At 55.1% G+C, this 20,326-nt stretch overlaps 1 protein-coding gene across 1 annotated transcript in view; it reads right to left on the bottom strand.

Moving 5' to 3' along the window:
• LOC123589134 (coronin-7) overlaps positions 1–19,404 on the bottom strand; it is a 57,800-nt gene extending 38,396 nt beyond the window's left edge. The window contains exons 1-6 of the mRNA XM_045460798.1: positions 19,234–19,404; positions 16,567–16,663; positions 15,601–15,675; positions 11,562–11,632; positions 10,936–11,119; positions 8,215–8,291 (exon numbers count right to left, since the gene is read on the bottom strand). Coding sequence (XP_045316754.1) covers positions 8,215–8,291; positions 10,936–11,119; positions 11,562–11,632; positions 15,601–15,675; positions 16,567–16,663; positions 19,234–19,293 — 564 coding nt within the window. The 5' untranslated portion in view covers positions 19,294–19,404. The remainder of the gene's footprint in view (positions 1–8,214; positions 8,292–10,935; positions 11,120–11,561; positions 11,633–15,600; positions 15,676–16,566; positions 16,664–19,233) is intronic.
• Positions 19,405–20,326: the final 922 nt, after the last annotated feature.

Below are 20,326 nucleotides of genomic sequence, written 5' to 3'. Positions count from 1 at the left end.
CAGAAGCAAACGTTGGGGAAAAGCTTCATGACATCGGATTTGGTAATGACTCCTTGCAAAGGACACTAAAAGCACAGGGAACCAAAGCCAACAGCAGACAAACAGGACTGCATGAAACTTCTGTTCTTCAAAGGACACAATCAACAGAGTCAAAAGACAGGTTGCCCTAAGGGATGGGAGAAAATGTTTGCAAATCACAGATCTGGTAAGGGGTTAATATCAAGAATATATTGGGGTGCCTGGGTGGCTCAGTCGGTTGAGCGTCCAACTTCGGCTCAGGTCATGATCTCACGGTCTGTGAGTTTGAGCCTCGTGTTGGGCTCTGTGCTGACAGCTCAGAGCCTGGAGCCCGTTTCAGATTCAGTGTCTCCCTCTCTCTCTGCCCCTCCCCTGTTCGTGCTCTGTCTCTCTCTGTCTCAAAAATAGATAAACGTTAAAAAAAAAAGTTAAAAAAAAAAAAAGAATATATTGAAGGGGCGCCTGTCTGACTCTTAGTTTCCGCTCAGGTCATGACCTCACGGTTTCATGAGTTTGAGCCCCACATGGGCTCTGTGCCGATAGCGCGAAGCCTGCTTGAGGTTCTCCCCCTTTCTCTAATCCTCCCCGACTCGCACTCCCTCTCTCTCAAAATAAATAACTAAATAAACTTAAAAAAATATACATGAAGATGGGGCGCCTGGGTGGCGCAGTCAGTTAAGCGTCCGACTTCAGCCAGGTCACGATCTCGCGGTCTGTGAGTTCGAGCCCCGCGTCGGGCTCTGGGCTGATGGCTCAGAGCCTGGAGCCTGTTTCCGATTCTGTGTCTCCCTCTCTCTCTGCCCCTCCCCCGTTCATGCTCTGTCTCTCTCTGTCCCAAAAATAAATAAACGTTGAAAAAAAAAATTAAAAAAATATATATATACATGAAGAACTCCTACAACAACAACAAAATCAAATACCTGTATGTAAAAAATGGGCAAAGGCACCTGGGTGGCTCAGTCAGGTGAGCATCTGACTTTGACTCAGGTCATGATCTCACAGTTCGTGAGTTGGAGCCTCGCCTGAGGCTTGCTGCGGAGCCTGCTTCGGATACTTCTGTCCCCCCCTCTCTCTGCCCCTCTCCCACGTGCGCTTGCTCTCTCTCTCTCTCTCCCTCTCTCAAAAGTAAACATGGTGTAAAAAAGGGGCAAAGGATTTGAACAGATATTTCTTCGAAGATATACAAATGGCAAACAAATATATGAAAAGACGTTCACCATCACTAATCACCAGGGAAATGAGGACTAAAACCACACTGAGATACCACCTCACATCCATTAGGATGGCTACTATCAAAGACCCAGGGCCGGGGAGGAAGTGCAAAAGCTGGGAGCCTTGTGCACTGTCGGTGGGAACGTAAGACAGTGTGGCCGCTGTGGAAAAGAGAGCTGCAGCTCCTCAAAAAAGTAAAAACAGAATTACCTTATGATCCAACGATTCCACTTCTTAGCGTATACTGAGAGAACCGGGAAGAGGGTCACCAAGAGGGTGGCCATGTTCGTTATTCACATTATTATTCACAGCACTCACTGCAGCATTATTCACGACAGCCAAGAGGTGGAGGCAGCCCAAGAGCCCACTGACAGATGAGCAGATAAACACAATGTGGTCCCCACATACGATGGGATGGTATTCAGCCTGAAGAAGGACATCCTGTCACATAGCACAACACAGATGAACCTCCAGGACATTAGGGTAAATGAAGTAGGCCAGCCACAAAAGGACAAATCGTCTATGATTCACTTACACGAGGTATTTAAGGTAGCTCAAATCACACACGGGGAACAGAATGGCGGTTACTGAGGGCTAGCGGGGAGAGGGGGCAAAGGGACATTGTTTTTTTTTTTTTTTTTTTTAACGTTTATTTATTTCTGAGACAGAGAGAGACAGAGCATGAACGGGGGAGGGGCAGAGAGAGAGGGAGACACAGAATCGGAAACAGGCTCCAGGCTCTGAGCCATCAGCCCAGAGCCCGACGCGGGGCTCGAACTCACAGACCGCGAGATCGTGACCTGGCTGAAGTCGGACGCTTAACCGACTGCGCCACCCAGGCGCCCCGGGACATTGTTGTTTAATGGGTATAGAGTTTTGGTTCAGGAGACCTGTTTCACAACAATGTAAATAAACTTAACATTACCGTATATTTAAAAAATGCTCAAGGGGCGCCTAGGTGGCTCATCGGCTAAGCGGCCAACTCTTGATTTCAGCTTAGGTTATGATCTCACGGTTCGTGGGTTTGAGCCCCACGGTGGGTTCTGCATTGACAGCATGGAGCCTGCCTCGGATCCTCTGTCTCCCTCTCTCTGCCTTTCCCCAACTTACACGTGTTCATGTACACGTGTGCTCTCTCTCTCAAAAGTAAGTGTTAACAAATTTTTTAATGGTTAAGATGGCAAATTTTATGATGCGTTTTTTACCACCATAAAGAAGTAGCTCTTGGTCCACAAAAAGCCATGGAGGGCCCACGAGTGCAACTGACTAAGGGAAAGAAGCCAATCTGGAAAGGCTGTGTGTTGTATGATTTCAACTACATGACATCCGCAAAAAGGCAAATAACATTTGAGAGACAGCAAAAGAATCAGTGGTTGCCAGCAGTTTGGAGGGGGATGGTGAATGGGTGAAGTACAGGGCACTTTAGGGCGGCGAAGCTATTCTGCACAATGCTGTCACGGTGGGCACGTGATGTCGTGCGTTCGTCAAAACCCCTACAATGCATCATCCAGAGTGAGCCCTCGTGTAAACTGTGACCTTCAGTTCACGCAGCAACAGCGGTTTACCTACAGCAAATGCACCACTCCAACCAACGCGAGACCAGACAGGGAGGAGGGACATGAGAACCCCAGGTACCAGGTACTAGCTGCTCAGTTTCTGCCTGGTTCCCGCTTGGGTGCTGAGATGAACCCTGAAGGACAGGCAGAGCTTGCACTGGGAAGGGAAAGGTATTCAAAGGAGGTGGAAATGCATGAACAAAAATGTGGAAACAGGAACTTGCTGACACGTGACATGAAGGGGAAGACAAGGTCATGCCAGGAGACCAGACAGTGGGAATGGAGGGGGCAGCGGGTGAGTGCTGGACAAGTGGACAAGTGAACAACAGAGAGGGCCAGGCCCAGGACTTCCTGACACGCTGGCAGGGTCCCAGGGTCCTTGGGTCACTCCTGTCAAAGTCTTCCCAGCCGCAGTTCACAGAGCACTTGCTACGTGCCATGCGGGAACCAGGCCCCGCCCCAGGATCAGCCGTGCTGTGCGGCACCACCCACAGCCTTGAGTTCAGGAGGACGCTGTCTAGAGGTGCACAGGACAGCACCAGGCCGAGAGAAGAGCGAACGATGGAGACAGATGGAGAGAGGCACAGACTGACAGAGACAGAGAACAGGGAGAGAACAGAGAGAGACAGAGAGACAGAGGGACAGAGGACAACCAGAGATCGAGGAGAAACAGGGCAGCGAGAGACAGACAACAGGGAGAGACAGCGAGAGACAGAGGATCTTGAGAGACTATGGGCAAGAGAGAATGCGTCTTTGGGGCGCCTGGCTGGCTCAGGCATTTAAGCGTCCAACTCTTGACTCATGACTCAGGTCACGATCTCATGGATGGTGGGTTTGAGCCCCGCGTTGGGCTCTGTGCTGACAGTGAGGAGCCTGCTTGGGATTCTCTCTCTCTGCCCTTTCCCCTCTTGTATTCTCTCTCAGAATGAGTAAATAAATTTTCTTTACTTTTAAATGTTTATTTATTTTTGAGACAGAGACAGAGATCGTGAGCCAGGGAGGGGCAGAGAGAGAGAAGGGAACAGAGGATCAGAGGCAGGCTCTCTGCTGACAGCAGTGCGCCCGACACAGGGCTCGAACGCATGAGCCTTGTGACCATGAGATCACGACTTGAGCTGAAGTCAGATGCCCAACAGACTGAGCCACCCAGGCGCCCCAATAAATAAACTTCAAAAAGAGAGAGAGAGAGAGAGAAAGTCTCCTGGCAACAGGGGCCACTCCCACCAGGAGCCATGTGGAGAGACAGATGGCCTGGGTTTGGATGCCGACTCCAGCACTTACAGGCTCTGTGACCTGGGCAAACCCCTAAGCCCCGGGTAGGACGAGGACAAGTGATAGCAACACGTCTCACAGGTCAGAGTCCCAATTCTTGCCGCATGGGTGCTCCCCAAAGGCAGCTGGGCCACCAAATGCAGGGGGTTCAACACTGGATCCACACCAGGGGTCAGACTGAGCACTGGAGGCTGGCCTGGCCTGCTGGGCCACGGCAGAGGGGGTGGCCCTGGGTGGCCAAGGTGTATGTCCTCACTGGGCTCACAGACACAACCGGACCACGTGGAGCGGGATGGCAGCTTGCCTGCCCATCCGTGAGGCCGACACGCCCCCTAGTGGTTGGCTGAATTTCCCTCAGCTGGAGGAGCTGGGAAGAGAACAGGAAGGGGCTTCTGCGGTAAAATCAGGGGTCCTGGGAGGCAGAACCAGACAGTTAGCAGGAGATGGTGTGGAGAGGGGGAAACCCCGAGAGGAAGCAGAGTGTCCCCCACGCTGTACCCAAATCAGGCAGTCCTGTGTATAAACCTAGAGCCCAGCCTGCAACCCGTCTGAGCAGAGCTCCCTCCTGCGGAGGGCGGGCCCCTCACTGGCTCCCCCACGTGCTCAGGACAAACCCACGGACACCTCCTCCTGACCTTCAGTCACGGGGGGCCCAGGACCATTCCCCAAAGGTTTTGGCATTTCAGACCCCCGACCAGGATCCTGAGGGTGCCCCTTGACAGGAGAGGGCAGCAGCAAACTCAGGACCGGGGTGGCCCCCAGCCACCACTGACAGCTGGGAGTGGAGATCACACCTTGCAGGACAGCGTCCCTCCCAGGATGCTGCACCCAGACGCGGCAATGTCAGGTGCTGTGTCCCCACAGGTAGAGCACCCAGGTCCAGGAAAGCAGAGGTGGGCGTGAGGGAGGGCTCTACTCCAGCCACCCATGTGGGGAACCAGTGGTTCCTACTCCACAATCTCAGGCTCCTGGGCCGAGAGGGGCAGGAGAGTTCCACCGGACCGAGCTGTGGCCTCATCACACTCACTCATCCTCAGGAGACAACAGCCTATAGGAAGCTGACTCATCACGCCGACAGGAGGTGGCAGGACACAGAGGGGCATTGTGCGACCGGGTCACTTTTCACCCCCCCACCCCACCGTTCAAACTGGAAGGCAAATGGGGCTCAGACCCCTGGGGAGGAGTGCCTGGACAGCTGCACACTTCCTCAGTAAACCCTCTGCTAACTCCCCAGAGCTGACACCCTCCTTCCCACGCTCTAGGCCCTCCTCCCTGCCCTGGGTCACCCAGTCCCGTCCCCAGTCCCGGAGGCCTGGCACCTGCACTGCCCCCTCTCCTGGGGGCCGCAACACTCCTCATGGCCTCCCCATGCCCCCCCCCAGCTCCACCCCCTCTTGCTGGATTCCCCCCCTCCCCCATGCCCACTGCTCTCAGCTGGCCTCATACTCGCCCTCGCCCCACCCGCCTCCCTTCGCCGGCGGTCGCCAGCAGCTCCTTTTGCTGGCACTCCTCACCTGGCTGCCTCCTCACACGGCAGGAGCCCTGGGAGACAAGCCTGCATCCTAATCCAACTCTTTGTAGCCTCACAGAAACCAGAAACCACCGTGCTGGGCTGTGAGCTCAGGGGAGGGGTCTCTCTGCTCCACAGGAAGTGACCCATGTCAAGCTTCTAGACACCTGACTCTCAGACATCCTACCTGCAACTGGGCTGGGGGCCTGGAGCTGACACGGGGCAGTGGATGCAAGACCGAGAAGCCACCTCCCTCCAGGCTGCAGCCTGGACTGGCCTTGTGGGCCGCAGCTCTTAAGTGAAGGACCATCCAAGTCACACCTGCAGGCCATGGGTGGACACTGGCGGGATCCCCCTCACCAGGAAGCCATGCAGCCTTGTGGCCAGAGAGAGCTCTAAGAGAGGTGGCCCCGGCTTGCCCTGAGCCCCACAGCCATACCCCAGGCAGGCCGGTCCGGGCGAGGGCCGTTAACATCAGAACATTCATACTGGTGGAGACCACACCTGCACCTCCCGTGAGGATGCTGCCCTCATCCACTCAGGGCCACTCTGCTACTGGGGAAGCCAAGGCATCATCCCACTATCCTCTGTCACAGCTGCAGATCTGAGCCCTTCAGGCACCCACTGGAGGAGCTCTAAGGCCAGAGAAGGGCAGGGGCCCAGCGGCAGGGCTTCCGCCTGCGGGACCGGTGCTCCTGCTGCCCCACGTTTCGGATGAGAAGCGGCAGAGCAGCAGGTTCAGAGGGCGGAACAGACACCCAAGTCCCCTCCCAAAGCCCAGGCTGGAACCACAACCTCCACACACAGCCCCAGGAGGCTGGCATTACTCCTCTGGAAGACAACTCAGGAAAATCTACCAACCAGCTGACAAACCTTCACAACCTCCAAGCCAGCAATGTCCCTGGTAAAAATCTAGACCCGGGGTGGCGGGTGGGGGGGAGAGGGAGCTAAGGCCCTCAGGCCAAGTCAGCCAAATCTAACCCACAACCCGAGATCTGATTCTGCAGTTACAGTTTTACTAGAACGTGGACATGCCCACCATTTACATTTGTCTGTAGCTGCTTCCTTGTTATAAAACGGCACCGACAGAGACAGTGTGGCCTGCAAAACCCAAAGTATGTACTATCTGGTCCTTTACAGAAGTTTGCCGGCCCCTAAGCTTTCTAAGCTAAGAAAGTCACATCGACTGGGTCGCTCAGTTGGTTAAGCGTCTGACTTTGGCTCTCACGGTTTGTGAGTTCAAGCCCCATCCCCATATCAGGCTCTGTGCTGATAGCTCAGAGCCCAGAGCCTGCCTTGGATTCTGTGTCTCCCTCTCTCTCTCTCTCTCTCTCTCTCTGCCTCTTCCTGGTTCATGTGCGTGCTCTCTCTTTCTCTCTCTCTCTCTCTTTCCTCCTCTTTCTCAAAAATAAATAGACGTTAAAAAAAATTTTTTTTTAAGTTATGTTGAGGGGCACCTGGATGGCTCAGTTGGCTAGGCGTCCAACTCTTGGTTTCGGCTCAGGTCATGATCTCACGGATTGTGGGTTCGAGCCCTACGTTGGGCTCTGTGTTAACAGTGCAGAGCCTGCTATGGATTCTCTCTTATTCCATCTCTCTGCCCTTCCCCCATGTGTGTGCACACAGTCTCTCAAAATGAATAATCTTAATTTTTTTTTTTTAATTTAAGAAAGTCACATTGCAAACAAAAAACAAAACCCCCCAAAAAATCTGTATACAAATATATTCAGATGTTATAACTTGTAATAGCATAACTCAAGTGAACTCGTAAATCTGAATGATAAAATATTTTCTGTGATGTTCATTCAATTACTGATGAACTGGAAAACATACATATTACACAGAACGTAAAACACAGGGTAGAGAAACATGGAGAGTGCGAGCTCAACACATACAGGAAACCATGCCTAAGAAAAGTTCAGAGAGAAAAATGTCAAGATGGTGACAGACATCGCCCCTGGGGGGGGGGGGGGGGGAGGATTACAGGTGATTTTTTTTTACTTTTCCACTCCTGTGCCAAATTTGTAAAACAGGCACAAACTACTCTCCTCTGGTAACCATAAAGTAAAAACTCCCGGTGGTGACTATCTCCTGCCTCTCTCCTCCTTCCCTCCCTCTCACTCTGTGAGCTGCACACGAGCTAAGGGCATGCAAATCAGGGCAGAGAGGGCTTCTCATTAGAGGGGGAGGTCACAGCCCCAACCCAGAACCCTGTCCCGCTGGTGCTTCTGCCTGGAACGCCAGTCCCCTCCTCCTCAGTGAGGGAGGCCCCACCTCGCTGTCCCTGGGAAGGGGCGTATACCAGCGGAGACGGAGCAAGCGAACCACACCCTGCTGCACGACCACCTTGCCCTCCAGCAGGGGCTGCTTGGGGGCTAGCGGGCCCCCGCTGACTGCAGAGCACAGGCCAACACCTGGAACTTACTGTCTAATGAACCAAATGGGAAATAAAACTTGACACCAAAAAAACAAAAACAAAAACAAAAACAAAAACCCACCTGGAAAATGGGTCTTCCAAGAAGGCAGAGAAAAGAATTTTGGAAAGAGGATCTCCCAGGTATGCAGACCCCACATTTTCTCTTTCAGAGAAGACCTTGGTCCCCCTGGCCCCCCCATGGAGACAAGTCTCACTGTCCAGCTGCTTACCTTGCACGTCGTGCCCACCAGGGCTCCATCCCGGCTCCAGACAGCACCCTGCACCAGGTCCCCATGGGCCGCCAGCTCTGTAGAGAAGCAGCCAAGGTCAGGAGGGCGTCTAGTGTCTCCCCACCCTGCCCTGGGCAATGGGAGCACCAGGGAAGCGGGTGCAGGAGGACCTGGCTGGGGATAACTTCCCAGGGCGCAGGCCGGAGCTGCAAGGGCCCCTCTCCTGCGGGAAGAGCACAAGGTGCATGTCCTCCCAGGCGCTGCACTGCACCAGGGACTTCTCCCTTTAGCCCTGCCCTCAGCAGGCCACGCTTGCACTCAAAAACCTTCTAAGGCTCCCTGCTCCTCAGACGGGCTCTCACTTCCCACCCAGGGTTACTTCCGGTCACTCACCAACACACCCCACCTAAGTGACACCACCCCGTGGCTGAGCCACACACATTCCCACCTTGGACTCTGCTTGGGCCACCCCTGCTCCTTCCCCAGTGTGACAGTTTTGAAATATGTGCACATAGGCATAGGGGCTCAGTCAGTTAAGCATCCAACTTCGGCTCAGGCCATGATCTTGAGGTTCATGAGTTCGAGCCCCACATTAGGCTCTGTGCTGACAGCTCAGAACCCGAAGCCTGCTTCAGATTCTGTGTCTACCTCTCTGCCCCTCCTCCACCCTCTCCCTCTCTCTCAAAAATAAATAAACGTTAAAAAAATTTTTTTGAAATACATCCACAAATTTTTTGATGCTCCTCCTATTATAGATTCAATTGTCTCCCTCACGAAAAGATGCTGGGACGTCTGGCTGGCAATATTGAAAGAGCATGTGACTCTGGATCTTGGGAGTCATGAGTTCGAGCCCCTGTGGGGTGTAGACATTACTTAAAAATAAACAAACTTAAAAAAAAACAAACAAGTATGCTGACATCCTAACCCTCAACACCTGCGCTATAACTTTATCCGGAAACGGGGTCTTTGCAGATCAAGTTAAGCTGGTATCATTACGGTGGACCCTAGTCCTGTATGACTGGTCCTCATGAAAAGGGAAATGTGGACACAGAATTGGACGTGCACAGAGGGAAGACGATGCGAAGACATGGAGAAGACGCCACGTACAAGCCAAGGGACGCCTGAGGCTATGGACGCAAGGAGAGAGACCCAGACTGTCCACCAGGGGCAGCCAGCCACCATGCTGTGGGGGCACTCAGGCGGCCCAGGGACAGGCCCCATGGCAAGGACTGAGGCATCCTGCTCATAGCCAGCACCGTGTCCATGAACCCTCTGAGAAGCTGAGCCTCCTGCCCCAGTCACATCTTCAGATGACGAAGCCAGTGTCTCAACTGTAGCCTCGTAAGAGACCCTTAGCCAGAACCACCCGGCTAAGCAGCTCTCAAATCTTGGACCCTCAGAAACTGTGACATAAACAGATGCTCCTAATTGTTTTAAACCCCTAAGTTTTGTGATCACTTGTTCTGCAGCAGCAGAGGACCACTATGCCAGGGCTTACTGCCCCAAGATCAGTCCCAGCCCTGACACCCACTTGCTCCTTGTTCTTGGTCAAGTTGTTTAACCTCATCTGCAACATGCAAGGCCCTCAGCACAGTGGCAGCACGAGAGGACCTGAGACGCAGCAGTTACAGCTGGGTGACCCCCTAGTGACATCCTGCCTGGTAACCTTCACCTCTGCCAAAGGTTAAGCTGGTCTCCTTGACTATACCAGGAGCTCTCTGTGCGTAGTTTATGCTACTGGGGGCCCTTGGTTGGCCCCTGGGTCCCAGCCCCAGAGATGGGGACACCACCTTGGTGTCCCGCCCTGGTCACCCTGCACAGTTCTAGAAGGCAAGGCTGTCCTTTAACTCATTGAGCCTCGCGTCTTTTCCCTAAAAAGGGGACGAGCGTGTCAGGGCCTCGGCAGAAACGACTCAGTGGCATCACCAGAGAACGCCAGGGCTCCGTGGGGGTCACAGTGCAGGGTCGTAACCATTCACTGAGTAATCGGGCTCTAGACTGTCATCATCTACGCGTAGTCTGAATGTTTATATCGCCCTACGAGTTGAAGCCTAACTCCCACTGTGTTTGGAGGCAGGGCTTGAAAGAGGTGATTAGGTCACAAGGGTGAAGCCTCCCAAACCGGATTAGTACCCCTAAGAAAGGGGCCCTGAGAGTGTCCTCGTCCCTTCCACCACATGAGGACACAGCACCAGGACGACCATCTGTGACCCAGGAAGTGGGTTCTCACCAAACACGGAACCTGCCGGCACCCAGATCTTGGACGTCCAGCCTCCGGAACCACGAGAAATGAGCGCCCCGGCTGTGGTGGTGTGTTAGAGCAGCTGGACTCGGGATGGACTAAGACAGGCTAGGTCGTGAAATCGAGAGAAGCATGGGGGAAGGGGCTGTAAGAGAGCAAAATCCCCGCCTGGCAAAGAAGCAGCCAGACGTTTGTTTTCAAAATCGAAGTGACATACAGTTCGAGAAATAACAGTATGAGGAAGTTATTTAGACATATGGAAGAAAAACAGCTACATGAAATGAAAACAGATGCCTACAGGAAGTGGGGACGGATGGAGCATGTGTAATACGTCTGCCGGAATCTTACCACCTTTCAAACCACGTACACATGAAACTTTAACACAGATTTTAAAATTCACGTTAGCAAAAACATAAAGCAACGGAGTGCCGTCCAGCCGGGGGGCCGCCCAGGGTGGGCAAGGCCAGCGCGGCCCGTACCTGTGAGGGCCTGCTGCTTGGTTACATCCCAGACCTTCACGGCGGTGCCTGCCGCACTCACCAGGACACCGTCCACGGTGGGGTGGAACTGCAGTACCTCCACCTGGACGCCCTCGGGGCCCAGCACCAGCCCCGGCACCGAGGGCAGTGCCTGGCCAGGGGCCGGTAGTCGCCACAGCTTCACCTACGGGAAACAGCAGGTCGGTGAGCCCAGGGCTGGGGAGAGCCTCCAGCTGGTCTTGCCCAGGGCTGCCCCCAACCCCAGGGGTCGTACCTGGACATAGAGGCTGTGTATCCTGTGTTAGGAAAGCCAGGGTAATCCAGCCCAGGATCATAGGGTGTAATTAGAGGCGGGGGTGGGGGAGACAGGAGCCACGGAGTGGAGCTCTGCTCTGTCTCCTCAATGTCCCACACCACCCCAGCCCTGCTCTCCTCAGGCAGCCAAGCAGCAGAATGGCAAGTCAGGGCCACAGCTCCCAGCAAGCACACGGAAGCTCACGGGAGCTGGTGTAGATCAAAGAAGTGAGAATTTGGGCTAGCCCAGCCCTGGAGGCCTGTGGAGGGGCTGAAGGCCCTTGAGGGGAGGGGGAGGCGCATTGAGCAACTCGTCCAGCAGCTCCACTCACCGTCCTGTCAGCTGAACCCGTGGCCAGAAGAAAGTCATCAAAGGGAGAGAAATCCAAGTCCGTGACCAGGTCTGTGGGAGAACAACGACTGACATGGGCCTCATGAGAACTCACCAGAACTTTGTTTCCAGCCCGATGTGATGTCTCCCCAAGGCAGAGAACCGCAGCCCAGGGTTTCACAGGGGACACCTCTGCCCACACGGTGGCGGGCTGAAAGCCCACAAGGAAAGGCACTTCTGGAAACCCCTGCCTGTGATATACATGCCCCAGAACGGGCAAAGCCCTGTGTCAGGAAGCTAGCAGGATGACAGACACAAAGCTCCTCAAACTACTGAGCACCTGCCTTTGCTCAAAACCCAGAATGCAACGCGGGGTCTAGCACATCAACATGTGAATGAATGCAAGTACCAGCCCTGCTCTGGGCCCACGAGGTATTCACAAACCAGACAGTTGCCACCCAGCCCTAGGAGACCCTCACCACCTCACACGTCTCTGCAGACGTGGCAAAACATGGACTGAGCACGCAGGGGGACCCCAAGGTCAGGGGTCACGGCATCAGGGCAGCTTCGTGGAGGAGGCATGGGGAGCCCTGGGGAATATGCAGGACCAGAACAGGTTAGAACATCTGGGAGGCGGGGCCTGGATGACGGGCCTAGGCTAGGAGCTCTCTGCTCCTCAGGTCCCACCGGGGCTGACACTTGGCTTGAGGGCACCTGACCCGAGACTGAGCAGCCAGCTGCTCTCATAAGGCAATTAAACCAGGAAGTGAGATCTGGTGACAGGGTGCCTCAGGGACTAGCCTTGGGGGGAGGGCAGCCAGCTGGGAAGGAGCCGTCAGGTCCTAGCCAGGACCCTCCTAAGGCCTGTACATCCAGCTGCTCCTTCAGCTCTGGAAGCTCCCCAGGCTTTCAGTTCTGGAAGCTTTCCTCCAAATCCCTTTTTGGCTAAAGCAAGTTGGAGCTGGCCTCAGTTCTTTGCAATCTAAGAACCTGAACTGCTCAGCTCCGGAAGGCCAGGAGAGGGAGATAGGGGCACGCAGAGTGAGCCACAGCGCAGAGAGGAAACCCACAGTTCCTGAAACCAGCAGGGGGTGTGAGCATGATGGCCAGGCTTGCATCACCAGAGCAAGGCGCACGGTGACTTTCCCTGCTGCCTGCCGCCCCAGTGGGGTCAAGCAGGTATGCTTTCCTCTCAGGCCAGAGCCAGACTCCGGGCACCCCGGCCAAAAGAGACAAAGACAAGGAGCAGTGAAGACAGGGACCCCGTGGGACAGCCCTGGTCCAGACTCCTGGAACACTGCCACCCTGCTCGTGGGCTCCACACTGGACAGGGCAGTGGCCAGCGAGAGCCACCTGGCATTCCCAAGGGGATGAGAAGCAGCAACCGGGTCGACCCGAGTGCACAGCTGAGCTGACAGGCCAGTGTTCCGTACGTGCGTTTACCTCACCAAATCCTCACAACCACCCCTCGGGATGGCACTGTGGCATCATCCCCAAGCGGAGCATGGGGACAGAAAGGTTAAGTAACCAGCCCAGAGTTACACAGCTAAGAAAGGGCCAGGCTGGTGGTTGTGCGGGCAGTTTGGTTTCAGAACCTACATCCTCAGCATACCACCGCACTGCCTCTCCCAGATCGGAGCAAGCACCCAGCCGCCCCACAGCCCAGAACGCAGGACTATTCTCTCAGCGCTTCCCAGCCGTCTGCTCTCCTGGGCAGCTGGGCTGGAGGGGTGCTTGGCCTTGAGCCAGGAGGCAGAAGGCACCCCCAAAGGCAGGGAGGCAGCCAGAGGCCAGCCCACCGCACTGCCCCCCACCACCGCACCTAAGAGGACAGAGTGTGCCACTGTCTCCAAAGCAGGTTCTCAGGAGCCAAAGTTATCCCGGGAGCAGTGTGCCGGCAAGGTCAACAGTTGAGGCCGTGGTGAAGCTACCAGCCCTCAGAAGAGGCTTGGTCCAGCTTCTCCTCAAAGCCCTCCCAGTAACGGGGCCGTACAACCTACAGACACCAGCAGCCCGGGGAAGTTCCCCCATGGGTCAAGTGCAGCAAGCACACAGGGGTCTCACAAGACCCGGTTCCGAGTCTGGCTCCGCCAACCGCGGTGCCGGTGTTGGCAGGTTCCCGATCTCTTCAAGCCTCGGTTTTCTTAGCTAAAAAACGGTTAAAAATCTACTTCAAAAAGGTGTAAGAGTGAGGGGCGCCTGGGTGGCGCAGTCGGTTGAGCGTCCGACTTCAGCCAGGTCGCGATCCTGCGGTCCGGGAGTTCGAGCCCCGCGTCGGGCTGTGGGCTGATGGCTCAGAGCCTGGAGCCTGTTTCCGATTCTGTGTCTCCCTCTCTCTCTGCACCTCCCCCGTTCATGCTCTGTCTCTCTCTGTCCCAAAAATAAATAAACGTTGAAAAAAAAAAAATTAAAAAAAAAAAAAAAAGGTGTAAGAGTGGATGAGAAAGCAGACTTCTTCCACGTGTTACAACACAGACGAACCTCAAATCACGAAACTCAGTGAAAGAGGCCAGATTTTAAAGACTACGTGTGGTGTAATTCCATTTATGTCAAGTGTCCAGAAAAGGCTGCGCTGTAGAGCAAAAGCTGGCGAACGTCTTCTGCAAAGGGGGAGGCAGTAACTATCTCAGGGTTTGAGGGCCAGACGGTCTCTGTCACAACTACTCAATGGTGTAGTTGCTGGGAGAAAGCAGTCACAGGCTGAATGTCAATGAAGAGGCGTGACCACGTCCTCACAAGACTATTTACAAAGACAGCAGCTGGCCGGGCAGCGGAGGGAGCTCCAAGACCCTGGCAGCAGGGGCAGGAAGAGGATCCACTGGCACCAGAGGTGGAAATGAAGTAACTGCAAAGGGGCACGAGGACCCTTTGCGGAAACGTCCCAACACTGGGTTACAGATACCTACCTCTGTAACTTTAATAAAAGTAATCACACTATTCGCTGAAAACAAGTAATATCAATGGAATATAAATGATACCTCAGTAAAGTTGTAAAGAGCTTTAAGAAAGAATTAGATGATGGGGCGCCTGGGTGGTGCAGTCGGTTAAGCGTCCGACTTCAGCCAGGTCACGATCTCGCGGTCCGGGAGTTGGAGCCCCGCGTCAGGCTCTGGGCTGATGGCTCAGAGCCTGGAGCCTGTTTCGGATTCTGTGTCTCCCCCTCTCTCTGCCCCTCCCCCGTTCATGCTCTGTCTCTCTCTGTCCCAAAAATAAATAAATGTTAAAAAAAAAATTTTTTTTAAAAAGAAAGAATTAGATGAGAAAACGTGGACGAGGTTCTTAGTGCATAGACGGCTGCTGACCCATCTTGGCCACCGTCACTCTGTTAGCTGCCGTCATCATCGTCTGGACCCCTATGCTGAGCTGCACACTCAGACTGGGGAGCCAGGGTCAGCCCCATTCTGTCAGCCGAGGTCGCCGGCCAGGCGGCCAGGAACGCCAGCAAGCCAGAGGGACTGGCCCACAGCCTCCACCGCAGCTGCAGAGGGACAGAGGAGGCAGCTGGGCCAGGGCTGCCGCAGTCCGGGGAGAGCAAGCCATTCTCTTGGAGTGGGCGGACTGCCAGGCGGGCTGCCGGGCGCCCCCAGAAGCAGCTGCAGCAGACAAAAGCTCTCTTTGTGAGGGCCTGTCTGCAGCCCTGTAGCCCAGCCAGACCCCTCCCTGAAGGGCCCCAAGCAGCCCTGCTGGGGAGGATGGCTGGTGGTGAGGGGTGGCCTTCTGGGTTCCAGGAGAGCACAAGGGGCTAAGAACTCCACAGGGTTGAGTCCTCTACAGTGATTGGGAGCCAGCATCAGCCTGGAGCCTGGGCTGGCCAGTGCATAACCCCCTTTCTCAGCTTAACCACCTGCAGCACTCAGCTTCCCTTCTCTCCGCCCAAGTGGAATTCCCAGCCAGGACCCAGCCTTCCAATATGGACACCATCTGCACAAATGCACAGTGAAGACAGCAAGAGGGACTGGGAACCCATGAGACCGTAGGAGTCCCTGCACCCAGGGAGGGAGGAGCAAGTTCCAGACCTCCTGGGTCCAGTTTCCACTCACCTGAATGGCAGCCCAGGTGGGCCACCTGTCTCTTGTCCTCTCCTTGGCCATCCAGAGGCACAATACCCAGCACACCTGTCAAACACACATGGAGGCTCCGACATCAGGCCTGATGGGAACTGTCTGCTGCCCAGGGCTCCCAGAGGACATGAGACCCAAAGCTCAGCCTTGGACCTTTCCAGAGCCTCCACCAATCATAAGATCATAACCCTCTGGACACAGTCAGTCCAAAGTTAGGTTCTTACCCCCTACAAGAACCTTCTGTGACATCAGATGTACAGAAGACACTGGGGAATAGGTGGTCTTTTTAGCATTGTGGGTCATACGAGGCCAGCTTAGGGCCACCGGTTGCCCCTTTTCCCAGCTTTACCTGAGAAAGAAGCTATCACTCAAGGGCACCGGGGCCAAAAGACAGGACACAGGTCAGGGCCAATGGCATATGTGAGCCTCTAGAGATGGCTCTGTCTAAAGCCTCTGGACCTTTTACTTATATGAGATAAAGAGGTACCCGATTTTTGTCAGTTTGAGGTCTGAGTTAACGCTAGCAAAAAAAAGGCCCGAGTGACATAGGGAGCTTTTCAAATCTTGGTGTTCTTACTGACCTGAGCCATTCTCAGGCCCCCAGATGAGGAGGGGGCTGCATATGGGGATCAGCTGAAAACAAAGGGGACAGTCCCCTCGGTGTCTTCCTGGCCAATCTCTTAAAAACCACAGCCAGGGGGAAAACAAACAAACAAAAACAAACAAACCCACAGCCAGTGTAGTTTATACAAAGTATACACACATGCCCTAATCAAAATCAATCTGATTACTGCACTTGACCAGTTTGTAGGGGTCTAAGGCCCTTCATGGTGCTGACCTCTGAGCCCCATGAGGATCCCCTAAGCCTCCAACCTGAAATGAGTCTGCCCTTCTGCCCCATCCTAATTAGGATGACAATATATGAATCTATGTCCACCTTCCTACCTGGACGGTCAGACTTAAACGCAATCAAGTGGCAGCTGGATTTGATATGGTTCCCACACGAGGGTGTGGTTCCTGCTCGAATGTCACCGATCCAGGCCTGAAAATAAAGAATAAGAATTGTGATGGACAGGCCTCTGATCATAACTAAAGCAGGGGGTGGGTTATAATGCAGGGAACTCGACCTTAAAGCTGCACCACTAGAAATGCATTCCTTTAGATCCAACCCTGTCCCCATTCACGCACTCCCTTAGAATATTCAAAACGTTCCTGAAATAATAACCTAAGTCATAGAGGGAACAATTTTGTCTATTAAATCAAATCTCTAATAAGGGTGAGAAGGCTGTCAGAAGTGACCTCAGGCTAAATGAAGTCAAGAAGCCAACTGAACAGTGTGTGTGGTCAGGGGACTGTTTCTGTTAAAAGGGAGAGAGAGAAGCAGAGAAAGCAGAAGTGAGCACCTAAGGCAGAAGTTAGACTCAACTTCCTCCAGGGCACTGCTGAAGGCCTCCACCAAGTACAGGGGGCGTCTCCTACGAGCCCCAGGAGATAACACTCAAGCTCAGAAAGGGGAAGAACCAAGGCCTCTCCACAAAGTCTCATAGAAAGGTGAGCAATGCACCTCCACGAAAAGATGATAATGTTAACACCCCCACAGACGAGGGGCAGAGGAGCACTTTTTCTGAAACTAAGACCAACAAGGCCCACATGTTTTCTCTGTTGGTATCAGAGCACTGTACAACACTCCTGCCTGCTTCCTGACACCCGAGCGGCCTTGTTTTCCAGCCCACCCACCCACAGCACGCCGGAAACCACCCCCATCGTGCAAGTTTCTATTTCAGTGTTCACCTGCCGTGGGTAGAACATTACCTTCTTGCATTTTTTTTTTCCTGCTGATTCATGTTTACTGTTCAGAGTGACGGGGAATATCTCTGAAAAGGAGAACAGATCACCTGTCCTCCCCTCTCCCTAACCTAAAGTGCTTAAAGCCTTCTCTGTAATCCCTGGTCCCATGCTTAACTGTTTACATTGCTGGACTAAGGCCCACCTGGGACAAGCCCCAAGGCCCATCAAGTATACTCGAGATCCTTTCAAGGAGCGCTGATGGCACTCAGAAAGACGGTATTAATGCAAATCTGAGCCAATCTCTACCCAATGCTCTCCACTTTCAACCTTTTAATGGCTCCCAACCGCACTCAGAAAACACCCAACTGGGGGGGCCCGGGTGGCTCAGTCGGTTAAGCATCTGACTTTGGCTCAGGCCATGATCTCACGGTTCATGGGTTCGAGCCCCGCGTCAGGCTGGGGACTGACAGCTCAGAGCCTGAAGCCTGCTTCAAATTCTGTGTCTCCCTCTCTCTGCCCCTCCCCCACCTGTGTTCTGCCTCTCTCTCTCAAAAACGAATAAACGTTTTTAAAAGCTTTTTTTTTTTTTTTAAAGAAAACCATCCAACTTCTTCCTGTGGTCCTTGAGCTCTGCAGGACGGCTCTGGACTCATGTGACACACCCTGCTTCCCCAACACTGCCCCCCATCCACCCGGGGCTCACCTTCCATTCCTCTGCTAGGCTCTTTTCCACCCTACTTTTCTTGTATCTGGCTGCTTCTCACCCTTCTGGTCTCAGCTTAAACGTCACCTCCTCCCTGCAGCTGACCCTGACCACTGTACTAAGAATGACCTCCACGTGGCCATTTAGCTCCTGTGTTCTTCAGGGCACTTACTACAACTTGCAGTGCCCTTGAAGGCCTGTCTGCTTGCTGGCTGTCTCCCTCACAGGGGTGTAGGCAGTACAGAGGAAGGAAAGTGCGGTCGTGTTCACAGTGGTGGTTTCAGGAGCAGAGGGGAAATACAGAGGAAATATCGTCCAGAGGATGAAAACTGGGCTTCTGCCCCAGGCTACCCTGCTGTGCTTTTGCTCCTGATGGGGTTACTAGAGGTCAGTTCCTAAGCCTTCCAAATAACATTGGGAGCAGCAGACCAGGACTGGCATCATCTCTAAAGCATACCTCTCATCAGGCCGGCTGCCCTTCCGGGGGACTGAGACGCCCCCTAACACCTGGCTCAGCTCTTCCTCTGGGCTCCACCTCCTTGGGCCTCCCCAGACCCCACCCAGCCCCTGGCAGCATCACCCCAGTAAGAGAAGAGCTGCTCTTGCGCCAGCCACAAGAGAAGGAAGCGCCGGCGGAAGCCCGAGGGAGGGGCGCGCCTCTGTCTGAGGGGCTCCTGTTCTTCAGCTGACACACCCGGACTCGCGGAGGCCAGGGGAGAGAGAGGCATCCTTCCACACCCCAGCCCCGGGCAGGGCCGATCGGGGCGGCAGGGAGGAGCTGGTGCCAGCAGCGCCCGGCCGCGGCTCCCCAGTGAGGCCGACCGGAAGCGGAGAAGGCAGGCAGCCTCGCAGGCCTCAGGCCTCCGCCGGGTCGGGCTGGTTACACCAGTTGGGGGTCCCAGGGCGAGGCGGGGGAGCTGGCGAACCGCGGGTCTCTCGAGAGGAGAGAGATAGAGACCGGGTCGGGCAGCGCCGGACTCTGCCCTCCGGGTGCGACGGAACAACCCGGACGCCGGGCCCAGGCCTGAAGGGGGCGCCCCGGGGCAGGAGGGCTCGGGGGTCCCCGCGCGGGTCTGGGGAGGGGGAGGGGCAGGGGCGCGGGTCCTGCGGGCAGGGCTCACCTCGCGTCGGGACGGCCGGGCCTCCATGTGCCGGAACTTGGACACCTTGAAGCGGCTCATGGCGACGGGGAAGGCGGCGGGCGCAGCTTCGAAGACCCGGGCGTCGGCTCTCAGGTGCACGGACAGCCAGCCGTGACTCCCGCCGCCTCCGGCCCCTCCCGCGGCCACCCCTCTCGCGGCCACGCCCTGGAACGCCCCCGGCCAATCACAGCCCGCTACGGCCCGCCTGGCCCCGCCCCCGACCAATCGCCGTAGAGCTGTCCTGTGAGGCCACGCCCCGATGCCGGCGGGCTAGCCGCGCGGGCGAGAAGGTCACGTGCCGCGTGCGGGTCTGGTAGTCCCCGGCTCTGCGGGGCGTGCTCCCAGGCGGGGGGCAGCGTCCAGGTTTTGCAGTCAGGGGTTTGTCACGGGAGGCTCCGGGGTATGCGGGGCGCGGCCGGGGCGGAGAGGGGGCAGACGTGGACCAGCTCCATTTCGGATACTGGGACCGTGCTCAGGACCGAGCAGGCGCTGGCCGCGGTCACACAGCTAACGAGTGGCAGTTGGGGGAGGAACGGGAACCCGGGTCTGAGGCATATCCCAGCCGCGGGGCCCTCTCTAGGCCAGGTGGACTTGAAGGCCGGGCTGGGGCCTTCAGCGTCCCGGCAGTTAGGGCACGTCTTGGCTGCAGGGCGCGATGGGGCAGGACTGACCCCTGCAAGGAAATTGATGTATGATTTACAAATAAACCCAAAGGGAGAAAGATGAGGGAAATGGGGAATACCTTTAATAGCATATGCACCCCACCGGCGGCTTGCTTAGTCCCCGGGTCATTCAGGAATTAAAGAGAACAAGCTTCATTCCACCTGGGGCCATTCATTCCACAAGCATTTGTTTGCGCTTTGAAAATCGAGTCCATGATTCCAGAACACGCTTTCTGCTTGCTAACAGACAGAACACCTGCTCAGGCGTGTCTGGAAAAGGGACTTTGATCTGAGGAATGTGAATGATTGCCGCGAAAATAACCTTTCCTAAGCCCATGTTAGAGAACGGCCTAGACGCCTAGCTGGAGTTACAGGCCTACAGGGTGATTCTGAAGGCTTGTCCTGGTGGA

The sequence above is a fragment of the Leopardus geoffroyi genome, chromosome E3 (genome assembly GCF_018350155.1).
Source record: "Leopardus geoffroyi isolate Oge1 chromosome E3, O.geoffroyi_Oge1_pat1.0, whole genome shotgun sequence".
Lineage (NCBI taxonomy): Eukaryota > Metazoa > Chordata > Mammalia > Carnivora > Felidae > Leopardus > Leopardus geoffroyi.
The sequence above is the reverse complement of the archived record's forward strand: the minus strand, read 5'-3'. Positions and strand labels throughout refer to the sequence as shown.